At 36.9% G+C, this 19,985-nt stretch overlaps 1 protein-coding gene across 5 annotated transcripts in view; it reads right to left on the minus strand.

Moving 5' to 3' along the window:
- The window catches only part of arhgef12.L (Rho guanine nucleotide exchange factor 12 L homeolog), a 112,050-nt gene that overhangs the window by 46,550 nt on the left and 45,515 nt on the right, over positions 1-19,985 (minus strand). For 3 of the 5 annotated variants that reach the window (XM_018225771.2, XM_018225768.2, XM_018225769.2), the window contains 16 exons: positions 18,424-18,522; positions 17,056-17,105; positions 16,365-16,422; positions 15,609-15,775; positions 13,942-14,019; positions 13,741-13,860; positions 13,199-13,312; positions 12,658-12,729; positions 8,436-8,528; positions 8,234-8,353; positions 8,055-8,153; positions 7,636-7,678; positions 6,881-6,986; positions 6,415-6,552; positions 4,169-4,201; positions 822-936 (listed from right to left, as the gene is read on the minus strand). In XM_018225771.2, the coding sequence (XP_018081260.1) occupies positions 822-936; positions 4,169-4,201; positions 6,415-6,552; positions 6,881-6,986; positions 7,636-7,678; positions 8,055-8,153; positions 8,234-8,353; positions 8,436-8,528; positions 12,658-12,729; positions 13,199-13,312; positions 13,741-13,860; positions 13,942-14,019; positions 15,609-15,775; positions 16,365-16,422; positions 17,056-17,105; positions 18,424-18,522 (1,505 nt within the window). The remainder of the gene's footprint in view (positions 1-821; positions 937-4,168; positions 4,202-6,414; positions 6,553-6,880; positions 6,987-7,635; positions 7,679-8,054; positions 8,154-8,233; positions 8,354-8,435; positions 8,529-12,657; positions 12,730-13,198; positions 13,313-13,740; positions 13,861-13,941; positions 14,020-15,608; positions 15,776-16,364; positions 16,423-17,055; positions 17,106-18,423; positions 18,523-19,985) is intronic. The other 2 variants (XM_018225772.2, XM_018225770.2) reach the window with 1 other exon arrangement.

The following is a 19,985-nucleotide window of genomic DNA, read 5'->3' on the forward strand; positions in this document are numbered from 1 at the left end:
AATGAAAATATCATATAGTGTTGCCCTGCACTGGTAAAACTGATCTTTTAGCTTCAGAAACACTACTATAGTTCATATAAACAAGCTGCTGTGTAGCAATGGCGGAAATTGAAAAACGGCTATATGGCACAGGTTAACTAATGGATAATAGATAACACCATTAGACAGACAGAGCTTATTTGCTATCTGCTGTGTAACCTGAGCTTTTTCTCCTTTGAATGGCTGCCCCCATTGCTATACAGCAGCTTATTTATATAAACAATATTAGCGTTTCTTAAGCAAACACATCAGTTTTACCAGTGCAAGGCAACACTGCATTATATTTTCATTACTTTGAAACACTTATTTTTTGACATTACTGTTCCTTTAAGAAGGAGCTTTTTAGCAATGGAGGCAATACAGGGTTATGGAAGATAGCTCATAGTACAAGTTGATCCAGGGTCTGGTCTGATTGCCATCTTTGAGTCAGGAAGGAATTTTTTCCACCCGTCTGAGAGGCCTCAAATGGGTTTGGTTTTTTTTGCCTTCCCCTGGATCAACTAGCAGTTAGGCAATATGTCTGCTAACAATAAAAGGAACAGCCACAGATATTTTATTTAAAAAAAACATGTTTCTACATATTTCCTTAACATATAAAGCAAATTAAAACTAAATTGGAACCCAACTTTACAAATTTTTTTTGTATTATGTACCGTTAAATCTCTTTCAAATAAGGGGACCCAAATCACACGGTTAAGCTTGCAGTAGTACTGGTCTTTAAATGGATGCTCATATTCTGACTAAACATTGGTAGATGAAGATGACAAATTGCTACCATTTACCTTAATTTTTGGGAGGAATCCAATTCGACCACGTTTCTGTTCAAGGCTTCGTGGCTCTTTAACTTTTACACCAAGATGCTTCATGTAGGTTAGGATCACATACTGTATGGTATTGCTGTCAATAAATGGCATGTTTGAATATACAAATAATGCAGAACCAAGGAACCTATTTGATTGGTGTTTTAGGCACTCAAACATATTGTCATAGGTGTTCTCTTTGCTCTCTAACTCTAAACTGTGTTTTAGGAAAAGCAATATTATCATCATAGCTACCATGATTACCTTCTGTGTTCTGCTGCTGACCTTATGGTGACTGGGCTACACCATATAACTGGAATCTCCAAAGCTACAAGGAATCCAGTCAGCAAATTGTAGTGTTTAGGGAACTGCTATTTTATTCTACAATACTACATTCACAAAACGGGTTTCAGCCTACGTAATTTTTCAAGTATGAAAATATATACGAACACTCCATTTAATTACCCACGTATAATACATGTATACAGAATTAACCGAACATTAAGAGTCAATTAGTATTGGTAACAAACTGTATGCACACCTGCTTTGATCATTCACACATCCTTGCAAGTAATTCTGGAATCATGGCAAACTCCTTTGACATATGCTGTTGCCTTGTACAGATACATAGGTGCAGGTGAAACATAATCCCATGAAAGTAGCCATATATTCTGGAACATGGAGTTTAATCCCCTTGTTCAAATTTAGTTCAATGGATAGAAACTTTTACTAAATGTTTTAATCACAAAAAGGACTTATTGTTGGTATTTCTTGATCTAAACAGTGCAAACACTGAGACTGAAGCTACTCCATGTTTGGTCATTGTGAGGTATACATTAGATTACTAGTACACAACCCCCTCATCTTCACCCAATGTTTTGTTTTACAGATAAGCAGCAGTCCATTAAGATGGCCATAGATGTTGAGATTTTTAAAAGATCAGATCCTGATCGTGAGACCACGATCTTCTCAGAACGATCGTACGAATTTACCATCAACTAAAAAGACCAATTTACCAGGAAAACAAAGGGGAGCTGCCTGCTTGGCCCTGCAAACATAGAGAGATTGCACTGGGACCGACAAAGATTTTTTGACCTGGCCAATCAATTTCCCGACAGATGTCGGCCGAAAAATCGTAAGATGTACGATCGTTCAAATACCACTAACCACACGATAATTGGTCGGGCTTCCCTAAAATCGGTCGCTCGGCAAGAAGAATCGTCGCGTCTATGGGGAGCTTTACACTAGGAGATTATATGTGCACTGGTAATCAAATTACCATGTTGAACAAAAGCTATACTGATCCTTTAGGGCAGAGACACACAGATTCGGGGAGATTAGTGCGGGCGACAAATCTCCTCTTCTTCGGGGGCGACTTATCTACCTGAACTGCCTTCCTGGCAGCTAGAATGTAAATTGCCGCGGGGTGGCACTCAGTGCGATTATTTTCTGAAGTCGCCTCACGAGGAAACTTTGGACAACTTTGGAAAACGAAGCGCTCGTGGTGCCATCCCACAGCGATTTACATTCTAGCCGGCGGGAAGGCAATTCGGGGAGATTAGTCGCCCTGAAGAAGGGGAGATGCAGTTTTTCCTCCTCATGGCAACACATGGTAATTGATTTCATGTTTCAGATTAAGACCTACTTTCCACTGCATTCACCACTGTCTCCACTTCAGGGGGCACAGAGTTGCATGGTAGAACTAAATCAATTGAAACATGCATTGTCATGAGTAGGGCTTAAAACTGCACTCGCTGGCAAACTCTGTTTTAATCCACAGTAATGTTTATAAGGATATATTGTAAAAGTGTGCTTGAGGTTCAGCAGGAATGCAAGAGCCAATATTCAAACCCAAAATAAGAAATGGATTTTGGCATGGAATCTAAAATATTAGGATGTATACTGACGGATGAAACATTTTTAGACATATGTTGCCCTTTATTTGGGGGACTAGGACTACTAGGACTAGGCCCTGAACAACACATTCATGGCACATCCGCTGTACCAGGGAACTACAAATATAGCTTGCAAAAAGTAGCCGACATTGTCTTTTAACCAGCTATAATGAATAGCTACAATTACAGCTTGCATCCAGATAAGAATCATACCTATACTGTAACCAGTTTATCAGGACCAGCACCGTATCATTAAAACTAAAACGGAACTGCTTATAGATAAGAATGAAAATCTCTTTTCTGCTAGATGCAGCAGTATAAAAATGGCTGTCAACACAGGACTTTCAAGGGACATTGCGTGCAGTTATTTAGTCGTAATGGTATAGCAGTGCTCAAAGTATTATGCTATAATGATTTATTACTGCAATAATGGAAGCATCAGCTACCAAGCAAACTGGTTACGGAACACTGTTTCCACAAAGGAAATATACTGAAATACCCTACATGTTGGAATGTGTTTAACTTGACTTAATATTAATTTTAGAGACATGTGAAAACTAGTGGAGTTTTTATCACCACTATTAAGAAGCAGAAATCAAAACAGAAGTCATTCCAGCAGATTACTCCCCACTGACAACAATGGTAAATGCCACAACAAACAAAAGTCTCATTGTGGTTGCATTAAAGCTATTCTGAAAACTTGATTTCTTCTTTGTAGTAGCCAGGTTCACAACCCATAGTAGGGAATAGCCCTCTGACTATTAAAATAATCCAGCAAAGAAGAATTTTTTTTTAAATGAACTGTTCAGAGTAAAAATAAAAACTAGATAAATAGATCTAGCTAAATAAAAATGCTTCTAATATAGTTAGTCAAAAATTTAATGTATAAAGGCTGGAGTGACTGGATGTGTAACATAATAACCAGAACACTACTTCCTGCTTTGCAGCTCTCTTGGTCTCCCCTGATTGGTAACCAGGCAGTAACCAATCAGAGACTTGAGGGTGCACATGGGTCATAACTGTTGCTTTTGAATCTGAGTTGCATGCGAAGGATCAATTGCAAACTCAATGAACAGTTATGTCCCATGTGGCCCCCCTTAAAGTCGCTGACTACGAGTTAGAGAGTTAGACATCCGCTTACTCCAGACTTTATACATTACATTTTAGGCTAACTAACTATATTAGAAACATTTTTTATTTTGCACATCTATTTACCCAGTTTTTATTTTTACACTGAATTGTTCCATTAAAAACCAACATAATCTCTTATAGTATAACATTTGCAAGACCTGTGATACACTATCTTTGTTCAAGTTACACAGTAATAGAAAGTCTACTTACCAAGTTAAAATGTATTAACATTTTGAGACTACAGACCTCATTAACAATAAATACAGAGTAGACATTGTGTATATACAGTAGACAGGACCTTACCTCTTTTCATCTTCAGGAGTCTGTGATGAAAACCTGAGAATATGAAAATATGTGTTATAATGCTAAAATAAGCTGTTTGAAGTATGGTAGGGACATTTCCTAGCACCAACTTTTAGTTTACCTTGGAAAACATGCATATTTTGTTAGATCAACTTAGGCTTTCAAAATATGTCTGAATGTTTGGGTATTTCCTCTATGGTAACAACTCAGACAGCTGCAATTTAAGTCTCATAAAAGCTTCTAAACTGTGATGTCAATTAAAATGTCATAATTAAAATGGGAAAATACATCTGCTATCATCCTAAAATGTATGATTTGTACAATTATAAAGACACACTATCATAATTATCAGTGTCAGGATCTTCTAAATACTAGGATAACCAATATGCACAAAATATGTTACACGGAGGCCAAAAAAAAAACAAAAACCAGTCCATGCAAATTTTCATTCATTAATCACAAAGAACATACTTTTGGAAACACATTTTGAAAATTTTCTAATGTGTAATTATGTCTTGACTCCAAACCAGACATTTATGCTAGCAGAGTGTTGATAAATAAGGCCATTGACCTCATTTCTAGGTAACACCTAAGCTTCCAATAGTAAGGTTGTCCATCAAAATTATGTAATTGTAGTTTTACAAAATTCAAAATAAGAGACATTTCTTTATGGAAAAACAACAAGGGAGAGAATACCGGCTAAAAAAAAATAACTTGTACAAAGTTTCCACAGAATCAGTTTGTCATTTGCATTCTGAAGCATCTTACAAAATATTAAACATGAAATCAGAATTGCTTGATATTCATATGAATATTGAACTACATTTTTGATACATGATTCTCTGGCCTCTGCAGCAAAGACAAAGAATTTTTTTTTCTTTTCAGAAAACTATACCCCCGAACAATGTAGGTCTCTATAAAAAAAATATATAAAACTCTGCTTCATGTAAATTAACCATTTTCATAGCAATATACTTTTTTAGAAGTATGTGCCATTGGATAATCCTTAATAGAAAATTTATATGATTCAATGTGCACACAAACAACTCAAACATACCATACATGTTAGGTCACATTAGTCAATTAACAAACAGAGTTGTGTCTTTTGCTTCCACACTTCTTCCTGTTACAGTTAGTGTTAAAGTATTTCTGGTCAGGTGATCTCTCAGGCAGTACACAGAACATCACAAAATGGTGGCTCAAGGCAAGGGTTGTGAAAGGGCAATATTTACTTAAAGGGAACCCAAATCAAAAATATTTAATATAAAATATAAAAGAAAAGATAATTCTAAGCAACTTTACTATTTTTCTATGTTTTTTTCGTATACGTATTGCTATTGAAAGCAGTGTTCGTCTGTCCCTTTCTATTCTCTGCCCTGGTGGATCAGACTGTTGATACAATGCAAGACAAACCAGCTGATTAACCCGTCTTTGGTGGGGAATATTGATGTGTGGGTTGAGAAAAGCTCAACCCACACTGGATTCGCCACCCTCTATTTATAGACCTATGGCACCCGCCAATGATGTCACAAAAAAGGGCAGGACAGACGAAGGCCTATAAAACTTGAAGTCAGCAGTCTAAGGTTGTGACGTGCAAATGGAGCAGTGAGGTCTGCCCAAACCTACACCCGATATATTCCAGTTTGGCAACATTCTTTAACATGCCACTTAATGATATAAAATGTTGCTTAAGTATTCATTTTGGGGGGGGGTATAGTTTTCCTTTAATATAACTCAATGCCAATGGAAATGTATAGCAAAGAATTGCAGCTTGCTTGTTCTTCAGGATATCTTCTTAACAGAAAAATGTAATAATCAACCAACACATAAGGTATTTTTGAGCATGATTGTTATAACCAAAGCAATACATGCACACTGTGGACAAGTGACGTCATTTTAATGTTCTCAACAGTTAATGAAATAAGCGATTAAAAGATCTTGTCAGTGACCCAACCATATTCTACCATAGCTATACAATGTTATCCATTAGGCTACGGGCACAAGGGGCAGATGATCAGAGAACAGGTGGAAAAGTGGTTCTTCTCTCATCTGCTTCTTCATGTAGCTCCACTGACTGGCACAGGCACCTGCCCCCTCCTCCTTTCGCGACATCAGCAATGGGCGGGTAAGAGTGGGTAGACTTTTTGTCGACCCACACATCACTACTGTGTACAGAGCTACAGAATATGTTGCCAATTTGTATATAAATAATTTCTCTTCAAGATTATCTGCCTGCAGTTACTCACAGAATCTCCTCAATCTTTTGAAGTATCTGCTCTGCACAGGCCCTTTCCTTCTCTATCGTATTTCTGTCTCTGAATCGCTCTGAGTCCAGTTTGGAGAGCTCTCCCTCTGCCAGGGTCAGTCCCATACTGCGCTTTTGCCTGGGGAAGGAAAAGGGATGGAGTTAAAAATGTTTGCAGCAGCATAAAGGACATATAAAGCTAATGCTAGATGGGGTTGAGTCAGCCAATCTGTTGGTCTACACTGGCTCCTATCTCTGCATCAAAAGGCACTGCATAGACAGGGGTGCAAACACACTCAAATATATGAATACTTATATTTCCGTGCTGAAATCCACTCTATGTGGCTGCATCAAGGCTGATGGCTTTCAGTGTAGACACATGAGCCATAATGGCCAGTACATTTATTTTGATAAGAATCAGCCCTGCGTGGCTGTAACCTAAAATGCAGAGGAAAGGGCATTCTTACTTAAAATCCTCCAAGTTTTTTTTAACATCCTCAGTGAGCCTTTCTTGCATAGTCTGGATGTATTGTCGATGTAGCTCCTCTGGAATCAGCTCTGGTCTCCTTTTCTCTGAGAGGCAGAAAAAGAGTAATTGCAAAATGATTACTGAAAGCAGAAAACCAAATGTTTTTAAAACTGTAATTAAAAAAGTTACTAAATAGGGATGGACAGTTATGGATTGAAAAAGCAATACAATAAATTACAGTATCTTGTAGAAATAAGTCTAAAGCAAATAGACAGTCTGCCTTTGCGTTCAGAAGCCCCTTGGATGAGAGGGAGGGGTGAAACATTTTCAAAAAAACAAAGTCCATTTACTTTAGATTTACTTCCACAAGATAATGTAGGTCATGACCTGGATGAATGAAAATCTTCATTCAGAACTTGGCGATCTAACCTGGGTAAAAACACAAGTTAGATTGCCCCCAGCACAGATTACAAGTACAAAATGTGAATTGTTTATAATCTCTGCCCATTTCAAGTAAACAGGAAATGTCATGTTTACTCCAATACATACAGAACAACTATCACCTTTAAAAAATAAATAAATAAATAAATAAAAAAAGGGCCCCTATGCTCTTCAGCTAAAGGAAGTAAGGCTGGTGCATATTTAATTTTGGTGACAGACTGGTCACAAAAATTAAATATACACGTAAAGTGTATACATCCCTCTTCTGCCATGCTTTGTGTTAAGATTTGGTTTCCTCTCTACTTAGCTTACCTAATTCAAGAGCAACATCATCTGGGACATGGACTCTAAGATTCTGTAACAAAAAAAGTATCAAAAATACCAAGCATCAGACATACAATTATGTATTTTATGTTTAGCAATCAACAAAGAACACAATTTATTACAGGGACACCACACTTTGGCTCATTTAATAACAATGGATAAAAATTGCCTCTAGCAGAACTGGGGGAACTATGCATTAGTACTATTAAACAATAACATAATCCCAGGTAATGTTTATCTTAAAACTGCTGTGCAATATATTGAAAAACTCTTTGCTTATAGAGTGATTCAGTGCTGTTTATTCCATTTCCTGAGTTCATAGCTACCTAATCCATCATTATATTATTGAATGGCATAGTACAAGCATCTAGCTTGGGTTGTTTTAAGAGATTTTGAATTATTCTTACCGCTGCTCGTTCTAAGAAGAATTGGTTAAACTCCATAAACACTCTGCGAGACTCTTTAGAATTTGTTTGCTGGTATAAGTCTGCATACAGGTAACACAGCTGAAGACAAAGAGGAATAGTTTATCAAGACTGTGGAAAAAATATTACAGATAAGCCTGTATGATTGCTGCTTGACTTACCAGAGCTGCTGGATCAAACTGGGAGACCACATGGTGTATAAATACTGCTAAGTGAGCAGGGTGAGATTTCAAAAGGTTCATACTCTGGAAACAGCTACACTGCCCATTTATCTGCTGAGACTTAAAGTGCCAAAAAAATATTTAAAAAAAATTATATACACACACATTTATATATATATATAAATAAATAAACGCAGTCTACCTGCTCTGGCTCAGCATCAAAATCATCATCCTCTGCACCAATAATATTATGAGTGAAGCGAATAGAGGGGCTTCCCATACTTGACTGAGAGTCCTAATGATGGAGAGAAGATGAGATTATTAATCTTGGAATATTGGTCAGATGAAGCGCTTTATCATCACGTCATTGTGTGTGTCCTATATAGATAACTGAAAATGCACAAACTGCCTTGATCAAAAGTCTACATATCCTTGAAAGTTTGAGCTGATAATATCCACTCAATTTAAAACACTACAGGCTCATTTGATAAATAGAAAATACCTACAGTTACTAAATACTATAACACATCGGAATCTAAGATTGATCTATAGTAAGGCACACATGACTTCCATACCTTGACTCTCAAAAATTCCACAAAGAATAAGACAAACGTGAGGCATTCACTGAATGAGATCTGTGGGAACCAGGCATTAACAATAGTAAAAACAGAGCTAGATTCCCAGTTATCAAACATAATGAAAGAAGTTCCCAGAACGGAGATAAACCAACAGCTAAATGCACTGTGCTCCTTGCAAAAGCATATGTGAGGAAGGAACACTACCAAATGGAATGCTCTTGTTTGGATTCTAGTAGAAAAAAAAAAACCAAATACTCAATAGTTCCATAAATGCATAGAGTTAACTGTCAAAGGAGTGAGCCCAACCAGAAATACTCCCTTCAATGTAACAAAACGGACACGACATTCAACAAGCACAGTGCAGGGAAAAAAACAAGATAATCACAGATAGAATGCCATCCGACACTCATCAGTAGAAAAACAAATCTAACAGTGCTAGAACTGGAAAACCATGATGAATGGTTGAAATTACACATTTACCATATAGAATGAGGATATCATTATGCCCTAATGGTTATTAAACACGACAAAACATGTAGCTCAGGGCTCAATCTAAGTAATCTTACATAAGGCATCATACTAAGTGTCCCTGAATGTAAAGGGCCTGTAGTGATCTACAAAGTATATATTTAATGAATGGCCCCAACAGTAAAAGGTCTGTAGTGATAAACACAGTATACACTTACTGTAAGTGTCCCTAAAAGGTTTGCAGTGATACAGTGTTTCTTTCAACGGCCTTAAACAGATGGCTCTCACGAAACATATAATATTATCATCCCTGAAGAGCCTTAAACACAGGAGACCAATACAGTCCAATACAGTCCAGCAACAGTTCTACCCCCAACTGTAGTACGCTGAATAACCAACACAAGTCCATTAATGACTTGCTGCAGTTTAACACTGCATAAGCATATTAAGAGACTTTAAAGCATCTAGGTCAGCAGCAAACAACTAGTATAATTCACACATTCATTTAACTTTGTCAGGTAGTATGTTATTACTATGTGTAACAATCCAGAAAACAGGCAAGACTATGGGGCAGATTCAATAAAGTGTGAAACAAAAAGTGAACAAAAAGTGTGAAGTGGCCAACGCTAGAGACAATTCGCCAGAGATCTCATCCGCAGGGACATCGGCAATTCACTAACAGGCGTAGAGGACAATTCACTAGCAAATGAAACTGTTGCTAGCGTTTGTTCACACCTAATGGCAATGCGACTTTTCGCTCTGGCAAACGGACGTTACTCAACAAGGTGTGAATTTTGCTGAATGTTATCTCTTTTGCCAGAGTTTACTTCGCCAACTGAGACCAGGCGAAGCTACATCTTCCTCAATCTTATGTCCGTGACATCATATTTGTAAAAAATGCTTTTTTTTTTTTTAAAGTGAGATTGCCTTCAAAAGTCTGAACTATTAAAGATTTATATGTAAACAATTTTTTAAACTAATTTGATGGGCATGCCACATTTGTTTAAATTGTGGGCTCATGTCTTTCTGGTCATTCAACTATTTGCACCAACATTACTAATAAAGACATCCATATGACTTTTAGGTACCCACCTTATTCAAATGAACCTAAGCGTAAGTGTGCCAGCAAAGTTTCGCTAGGCAGAAATGAACGCTAGCAAAAATTCGCTGTGAAATGCTTGCCCAGCCAAAGCAGCGCTAGCGAAAATTCACCAGTGTTCGGCTGCTGAGACACAACTTCGCATTTTCTGTTGCTTCTTGAAAAATAGACCTGGGGTAGGACTGTTTGCACAGAGTTCAGTCCTTTTCCTCTGGATGATAGTGAACACAGAAGTCTGTAACCAGAGTTTCCCACAGCAGGGTGGGGCCAGTATTACAGGTAAGTGGCTAATTAGTTCAGATCTGCAGACTGAACACACGTGTTAGTTCACACATGAATATAGACGCCTGCTCATTCACAGACGTATACACTCGAACCTTGAAACCACATAAGGAACAAATTCATCACTCAAAACAAGGTACAAGCCTTCACTCAATAGCATGAATTATAAATCAAAATTTTACCAGACGCTTCTTAAAATTACATTCAAAAATGAAAATTTAATATATGCTTCAGCATACTGAAATAAGAAACTTTCTAAATACAATCAATTAAAAATTCTGTACTGCTTCTGAAATAATCAAGTTCATCTTTACTAACCCTCTTGCAGTATGTGTTTCTCTTCATTCTCTCTTCATTCAGGAGTTGGGTGTCAGATGAATGATCCAATATATCCCATAAGGGGGGGGGTTTCCTTTTGCATAGAAGATGTATTAGAGCTCACTATTAAAATCACCAGAAATCCTGTCTCTCTACATGCAGAATTTGTGCAAAAGGCAGTGTTTTTTGTTTGTACTGGAATCAGTTATTTGAGTGAGCTCTAATACTTCTGCCAGGAAAGGGAGCCCCCCTATAAGATATATTGGATCATTCATCTGACACCGAACTGCTGCATGAAGAAAGAATAAAAACAAACAGATGCGGAGAGAGGAATAGTGAACACAAACTTGATGATTTCAGAAATGATGCAGAATATTTAATTGATTGTATTTACAAAGTTTCTTATTTCAGTATGCTGAAGCTTATATTACATTTTTATTTTCGCGATAGTTTCCCTTTAAAAACTTACTGCTTGAGGTCCAAGGCAGAAGAAAAATTTAATGGGATCAACAGAGCAGAGCTTACCCATGCATAACGGACATGGAGATGGGCAGGTTAAATTTCTATTCATCAGTACAGAAGTGGCATATGGGGCACACTTGGTCTTTCCAACATGACAATGATACAAAACAGAAAGCCAAATCAACACTTCAGTGGCTACAGCAGAAAAAAAGTGAAGGTTCTGGAGAAACCCATTATGGTCTCCAGCCATCAATATCATTGAGTCACTGCAACAGGGTTTTATAAGATGTAAAAACAAATGGGGCTACAGTTAATATAAATGAATCACTGAAATATGGCAAAGCATCTCATTCATGATGAAATTAAAATATTAACAGTTTGCCTATGATTTATAAACATTTTTTTTTTTAAAACAAAGCAAGCAGTAAAGGTATGATTAAGTGGGCTAAAAGGAGCCAAAATGTTTTTATTGCAAAAAGAAATACAGATATGGGTCCTGTTATCCAGAATGCTTGGGACCCGGGGTTTCCCAGATAAGGGATCTTTCCGTAATTTGGATCTTCATACCTTAAGTCTACTAGAAAGTCATGTAAACATTAAATAAACCCAATAGACTGGTTTGGCTTCTAATAAGGCTTAATTATATCTTAGTTTGGATCAAGTACAAGGTTCTATTTTATTATTACAGAGGAAAAAATAAATTATTTTAAAAAATTTTAATAATTTTTATAACGGAATCTATGGGAGATGGCCTTTCCGTTATTTGGAGCTTTCTAGATAACGTGTTTTCGGGGAATGGATCCCATACCTGTAGTACAGGAGGAATTTTTTTGCTTAATGAACTATGTGAAAGATGTTACTATCCTTTACATCTTACATCTTATGGAAAAAAAACTGACACAGGCTCATTCAGTTGGGCTCATGTAAGAAAGGTGGATAAACATCTGAATTGCCAAAAATTTGTTTAGTGACTGCCAGCTTTAGGGAAGGAATAGGAGGTTATGGTCCAAACTGGTCAGACTATTACAGTTTCCTCTCAATCTGAGGAATCATGTATGTTGATGCGTTAGTGTAGTTTTAGTAATTCATGTTTCATGAAACAAAAATGATTACATTTTAAATTTTACCCAGAAACTCCTTTATGAATAATTATTTCCTTTTCTTCTAGTCTACCACAGAAAAAAAAGTGATTTCTACTGTTAATATAAAAATCATACCGTGTCCTGAATCTCACTTTTCTCTGGACTTTCCTCCAGGAAGCTCTTGTCTCGCTGTCCACTACGGGGGCTCTGGAAAGAAAAATTGTGGTGTAACTCACCAGTCTCTCAGTGCAAAACATAATACCACCAACACAAATTCAGAAAGTTTCAACAATGCTTTTGCTAGGGCAAAGAAAGAGAAACAAGAAGACTAAGCAATCATTATTTTTTTTTAGATTAAGATGCTACAGAGCTGAGAGGAAAAGAAAGAGGCCTTAATGTTAAATATTCTCTACAGGTACAAACAGAGGATTGAGGATCTCTGATTTCTTTTTCAGAATGCTCTGAAATTCAAAAATGTAATACAACATTCTATTGTGTATGCTTTCATGCTTTTCTCTAGGAATATCACAATGCTTTTTATCTGATAACACATAACCCAGAACAAACATTTGATAAAAAAATTTCTATATTACATAACTACTTTAACAGAAAACCTAATATTCCAAAGCATTCTGGACAACAGATCCCTTATCTGTATAAAGTATGTAGCACTTACATCTGCAATGTCACTGTTTGGCCGCGATCCATCCCCACTGCTGTAATCTGTTCTTCCCAGTATGTCACTGGAGTCTGCATCTAGCTCACTGATCTGCAATGATTCAGAGGCCTGCTAAGGAGAAGAGAAAAAAAACAAATCCTTTATTATTCTCTCCATAATATGTTACTTAACACTGCAGACAGTTAAAGGAAGAAAATCAATGCCGTTAGTGGGATTTTGTTTAACAAACTGAAGCTGCTAGGCTAGGTTTATGGAAATAAAAAGATGTGGCTCCTTCAAAATTCTTTAACACTGTGCAGCTATGCAGCATCATTTTGAATTGCACAGTTGCAACCATTGCACAAACTATATGTATCACATACGAAGGGCTGAAACTTCTTATATTAATGTTCCTTCAAGTGCATTAGAAGATGATTTCAGGGTAAATAAGAAATGCTTGAACTTGAAAAGCCCTACAAAATTTACACAGCATTAAACTGAAAGAGATACCTTATTTATAAATAAATGTGTTAAGGTTAACTTTGGAAAGTATTACTTACTTGTGAAAGTCCTCTTGCTTTTGACAATCGTTCTTGCAACTGGGATATGTGTTTTTTACTGTCTTGGATCTCCTTAGAAAGCCTCGGTGACGGAGTAGTATGAAACTCTTCTTGAAATTGCTGAAGAAAGAAGGCAATAAAGTCAAAATAAAAAAGGCAGAGCTGAATGTTTATGATCAAAACATACTTTGTTATACTTACCTGTAGCTGATCTTGTTCTTTCTGGAGCATCTTCTTCAGTATATCCAGCATCTGAGTATGTACAATGTTATTTTCCTCCTGAGATAATAGGTTGTAAATTAAAAAGCAAAATAAAGTCAAACAAAGACCTACAAACATTCTAGCATACTCAAAATTAGTCATAGCCAAAAAGGATTAAAGGGGTTGTTCACCTTCCAAACACTTTTTTCAGTTTTCAGAAATAAAGACTTTTTGCAATTATTTATCATTTTTTATATTTTAGTGTTTTTCCAAACTCTAAGTTTAAAGTTCCTTTCTGCAGACTGATACAATTTTGCAACATTTAGTTGATACATTTTTAGCAGCATCTCTGGAACAACTATTGTATCAATTCTAACAGCTGCCTGTAATGAAACCTAGAGATGCTGCTCAGTAAGGACAAAGATAAGAAATGTATTAACTAATTAATTAATTAACTAAATATATCAGTTTAGAACAGTTTAGAGCGTATATTTAGAGAGCAGCATTAGAAGGTGAAAAATTACACTTTACACTGTCACACATAGAAAACAGAAAGTAATTGGAAAACGTCTTTATTTCCGGTGAACTATCTCCAACCATCTGAACTGAAAAAGGTGTTGAAAGTTGAACAGCCCCTTTAATATATTAACATACTATAGACAACCAAGACATTTATCCCCATAAAAGATGTGCAACTAACATCTTATGCCACAACAGAACTAGTAACTTGTAATTTATTCAAAGGTGCCCAGACAAGAAACCTTCTTCATTTCTGCTCCTACAGTTTTGAGGACAGGGCTGCTTCAAAATTTCATTTAAATAGCATAAAGTCATGCTTGAAATGGATTTCCATGGATTGAAACAATTTCTTTATTAATAAATTATTTATTACTAGATTACAATTTGTCTCAGAATATCACTCAATACATCATACTAAACGTTAAATCATAAGTGAACAACCCCTTTAAAAAGCCAAGTATTTTTTGGCAATCTATGACCTTGCATTTAAGTTGTGTCTATACTTAAAACAAAACTGAATGGATTATTGTAATGCAACATAAAAAAAGTAACACTATTGTTGGCAGGTTTCCACATAAACCACACTTTATTATTATTGTGACAGACACACGGGATATGCACATTTTAATCAAATACTTAAAATGTATTTTTGCTCTGTAATAATAAAGCAGTACCTTGTATTTAATCCAAAATAAAATACAGTTAATTCTTATCGGAGGCAGAACAATCTTATTGGCTTTAATTAATGTTTTTTTAATTCGATTTAAGATATGGTCCAAATTATCTAAAGACCCCTATTCAGGTTCCGGGCATTGTGGATAACAGGTCCCATCTCTTTACAATTATTATTTTGCGGATATCTTTTTGCCATAAGCAATTGTGGGGCAATACTCTTTTCCTGTCCCCTTTGTTTTTAAGGGTTAACTGTTGATTTTAAAACTTAAGCACAGTACATAAGGGTACATCATTTCCAATCAAATTAATACATTCGACAATGAAGGCCTGGCCCACAGGCTTACAATCTATATTAATAACCAACAATCTAGAACAACAATAACCATTATCTCTGAAAAAGCTTGTAACATATTACCAATTTCTTATATATAGTTTCCTTTCACAAAGAATAACTTTAAGTCTAGGACACTTACTTCCATAAGTATGGGACTTGTAATTCCTTTTCCATGTCCTTGGGTTACTGGAGAATGAGGGGGCATTATGGCGACCGAATTCTGCACATCGGCCTCAGAATCAGTTAAAGGGATGTTGGGTGACCCGGGGGGGCGACCTTGTACTGTAAGCGCCACATAGGAGCCAGCTGTGTGATTAAAGAAAAAACAAAAACAGGATACTTTACTTGCAATGTTAACAAACCCACAACATGAATGTTGTACTTTAAGAAGTCCTTCTTGGCAACAAGATCAACTTGGAAATAACAACAAATGAAAGATGTTTTTGTAGATATTTTAATTAATAGAACTCTTTTTTTTTGCACATTCAAATTGAAATGTATTTCTGTGTAGTGCACAGAGGCGGGTCAGGCAACCCGGGCGCCCAAGGCAACCCAGCTGCTAGCTCGCCGCCCTCCCTTCCCCCGTCACACACGCATGCTCAGTAACGACGCTGGCGCGCATGCACAATAATGATGCAGTATTGATCAATAACGACGCTCACGTGCATGCGCAATATCAGGGGGACATAGCCTACGCTAAATTCCAGGTGAGTCCGGTCTAGGGGTAGGCAGAAGAGGTAGCTGCCCAGCGCCCCCTAAACATTGCGCCCTAGGCAGCTGCCTCTTCTGCCTACCCCTAGATCCGGCCCTGGTAGTGCTTTTGAGAATGTATAATCAAATAGAATTTGTGGCACTGCTTTCAGTTTTTTACAACAATACAACAAAGAATACTCACACTTTATGAGCTTGACGACTTCTAAATGATTGGAGTGTGTGACCAGAGTGCCATTAACCTAGATAAAAGAAAAATATACATGCTTGTACTAAAACTGTGCTCTGCCTACTGTTTCAAATGAAATCTATATTTTGTTACATTTAAGGACGAGCAGTGTACTACAAATATTACCCTACAGCATACCTCCCAACATTTGGAAAATAGAAAGAGGGACAAGACTATTTGATGCACGGAGAACCTTTAGACTGCGGGCGGGCGCGGGTCAAGCAGGTAAGTTTATATACATCTTCCAGGAAGAAATTATTTGTTAGAAGCAGAAAGAGCATGCACAGTCATCTCGGTCATAGGGCTGTTGTACCATGGGTATCTAGCCCATCAATCAGTAATTTTTTTTAGAAAGGTTTGTCTATTTTGTTTTTAGTTTGCTAAGGAGCTCTATAAAAATAAGTAAATGTAAATATCAAAGTTAACCAATCCTATAGTTTAAAAAAGAAAGCTGACAATGCATGGAAAATACTTAATGACCTTAAATATTTAAGAGACTTTCCACTGCTTTGCTAAGCAGTATCCCTCGCTGTTTGTAAATGATTTACAAGCCAAAGATCTAAAATAACGCATAAGGCTCTCTTATGTATGGCAAGCTCTCAATTTACCAGTGATGCTATAGAATTAGACAATACACATTTCCTACCTTGATGATCCGATCCCCAGTCTGCACTCCAGCTCGCATAGCAGCGCCATCTAAAGAACAAGGAATAGTCAGTACAAAGAGAAAGGTAGATGTTTCTACCCATATTGTTTCATTCAGCAGCTTCCCTTATATCAATGTGAGCTGTTCATGCCAATGCCTAAGTTTGGAAAGTTAAAAAGGTACAAAGCCCTTTAAATAATTGTAAGTACCTTCATTAAAAGGTTAAATTAAATCTATGAGGTGTTGTTTAGGTATAAGAATATCCTTCAAAGCTACCATCAAAACAAAACACATGGAACCCAAAAGTTGAAGGGAATAAATGGGATCTTCTGAAAACCTTTAACTATGGTCCCTCATGTTTGGTTTTTGTGGCAGTAGGAACGCACATGGTTCCGTGGACATCTTGAAAAATGTACTCTTTAAGGATCGGTCTCTGTGCTCTATGCGTAGTCTGATTAAACTATTCAATTAAACAGAAAGCATAGGAAAGGCCTTAACCTGATGTTGTTTTTGTTAAAGGAGAAGGAAAGGCTAAAATTAAGTAAGCTTTATCAGAAATGTCTATGTAAATACACCAGTAAACCCTCAAAGTAATGCTGATCTGAGTCCTCAGTTAAAGGAAACACTGCATTTCTTTCCTTCTATTGTGTATACATGGGCTTCTGTATCAGACTTCCTGTTTTCAGCTTAAACCTCCAGGGCTAGGGTTTTGAGCATGTTCAGTTTGCTCTTCTCTCCCTCCCTTCTTCCCTACCTGCTGTAATCTGAGCGCAGAGCTATGGGTGAGCAGGGAGAGACTCAGGGAGGAGGTTATGTCACACCAAGCTAATATGGCAGCTGCTATCCTAAACAAAGAGAGAGCGTCTAGAGCTGTTTACTCAGGTATGGTATAGCATTCTGCAGAATAAATATAGTGTTATAGCTTGCACTATTGTGGCTAATCTATTGGCAATAAAATGCTTTGGCAGCTTTCCTTCTCCTTTAATAATGACCCCGGAAAGCAGTTTTCTCAAACAAAATGTCAATACAACCTCTTCTGCCTCACTTATGGCAGGCTAGAATACATTTTTGGCACAGATCATTAACATAACGCCATGGGAAGAAATGGCTCAAAGCAGCACTGCACCCAGGCGTGCCTGCTTACAGCTCTAAATTGTTAGCACCGATATCACATAATTGCCAGTAGCCAGGTTTTGCACCACAGCATCTTGTACCCAATATCAACAATAAATTAAAAGCTAGCATTTGCACTGAAAAAAAAAAAAGCTTCTTTGTGCTTTTGGGTTGGAGGGCATGTTTATTTGTATGAACAGTGCAAACAAACTTGATATTTAGAATTCAAAAAAATTGTTAAAAAGGAAGACTTACCTTCTTTGACGGACTGAACAAAGACAGGGTTATCACCACTGACTGTCAGGCCAAAGCCATTTTCATCACGTTGAATTACCACACAGCGCTGAACTAAACCTGAATAGAGAAACAAAAAATGAAGGAAAAGAATAGAAATGAATAATGAACTGGAGAACTAGAAGTAGTAGAATTCAGAGCAAGAGAAGCAAGGACTGATATGGAATACAGGGGAGCAATTCGACAAAAGGCAAGAAAACGTTGATGAGGGAGTAAAGTAGAGTTTAACCATTATAATAAAGAAGATTTGAGGCAGAAACGTGATATAAATCCTCTTACTTAGCAATATCTACAGTGAAATAAAAAGCAATGTATTGTGGTTAAAAAAAACCCACAAATAACTAAAAGAAAATAACATGTTACATACTTCATACAACACGTCTGCAAATCAGCAACTCAAGCAAATTGAAAGCATACAAAGCAACTTGAGTTCCAGCAGAACATTTTTGATTTTGCATTAATGCAAATACTACTTTCCATTCCAGTAGCCTAATGCAGCCTGTGTTGCATCCAAATCTCAGTATCCCCACCAATACAGTTCTTTCCAGCAGGGGCCTCTTTACCTCCTGTTTCGGCTATGTTGCATTTTGTATGTAATCACTGTGCTCGATGTATACACCCGTTTACTGTACAGCGCTGCAGAAAATGTCTCAAAAATACGTAATACAAATTGTTTTTTGGTGCAATCACAGCACATGATGTCATACTGTACATCATCATAAGCTGCGCAGATGCACAACTCAAGTGCTGGAATTTCATAAGAATGCTTTGAGGGGTTGGGGGAGAATACTGGGGAATAAGCAAAGCTGTTGTATCTGAACAACACTACAACAGTCCTTAATATTCCCAGAAATTAAACGTATTATTTATTTATAAGGACAACTACCATTACTCGATTGGACCCTTACCAAAGTGAAAAATACTTCAAACATACTGCCCAGATGCTTTCTGAGCACACAAACACATTTACAGCTAGTATGAAAAGCAGGGATGGCATCTTCCTATGCAAACTTGTCTTTTATGCAACTGCCAGCATAGGAATTGACCTAAATTTGTTCAGCTATACAACTTTTTAAAAGGGTAGTTCACCTTACAACACTTTTTTTCAGTTCATTTGGTTTGAGATAGTTCACCAGATATAAAGACTTTTTTCCATTTACTTTCTGTTTTCTATGTGTGACTGTTATTCTAATATTGAAGTGTAGCAGCTCTGGGGGGGGGGGGTCGCCGACTATCTAAACTGTTCTAAATGGATACATTTAGTGGAAACTTTTCTTATCTTTAGCCCTGCTGAGCAGAATCCCTGTGTTTCATTAAAAGGCAGCTGTTAGAATTGATACAATAGTTGCCAATACACCAAAAAAGCTCCTAAGAAATGTATCAACTAAATATTGCAAAATTGTAAAAGTTCAGAATCTGCACCTGAATGAGCTACCAGACTGAAATCCCCCGAGACAGGAACATTCAACTTTGGAAAAATGGTAAATTAAAAATTGAAAGCAATTGAAAAAGTCTTTATTTCT

Source organism: Xenopus laevis, chromosome 7L (genome assembly GCF_017654675.1).
Source record: "Xenopus laevis strain J_2021 chromosome 7L, Xenopus_laevis_v10.1, whole genome shotgun sequence".
NCBI classification, from domain to species: domain Eukaryota; kingdom Metazoa; phylum Chordata; class Amphibia; order Anura; family Pipidae; genus Xenopus; species Xenopus laevis.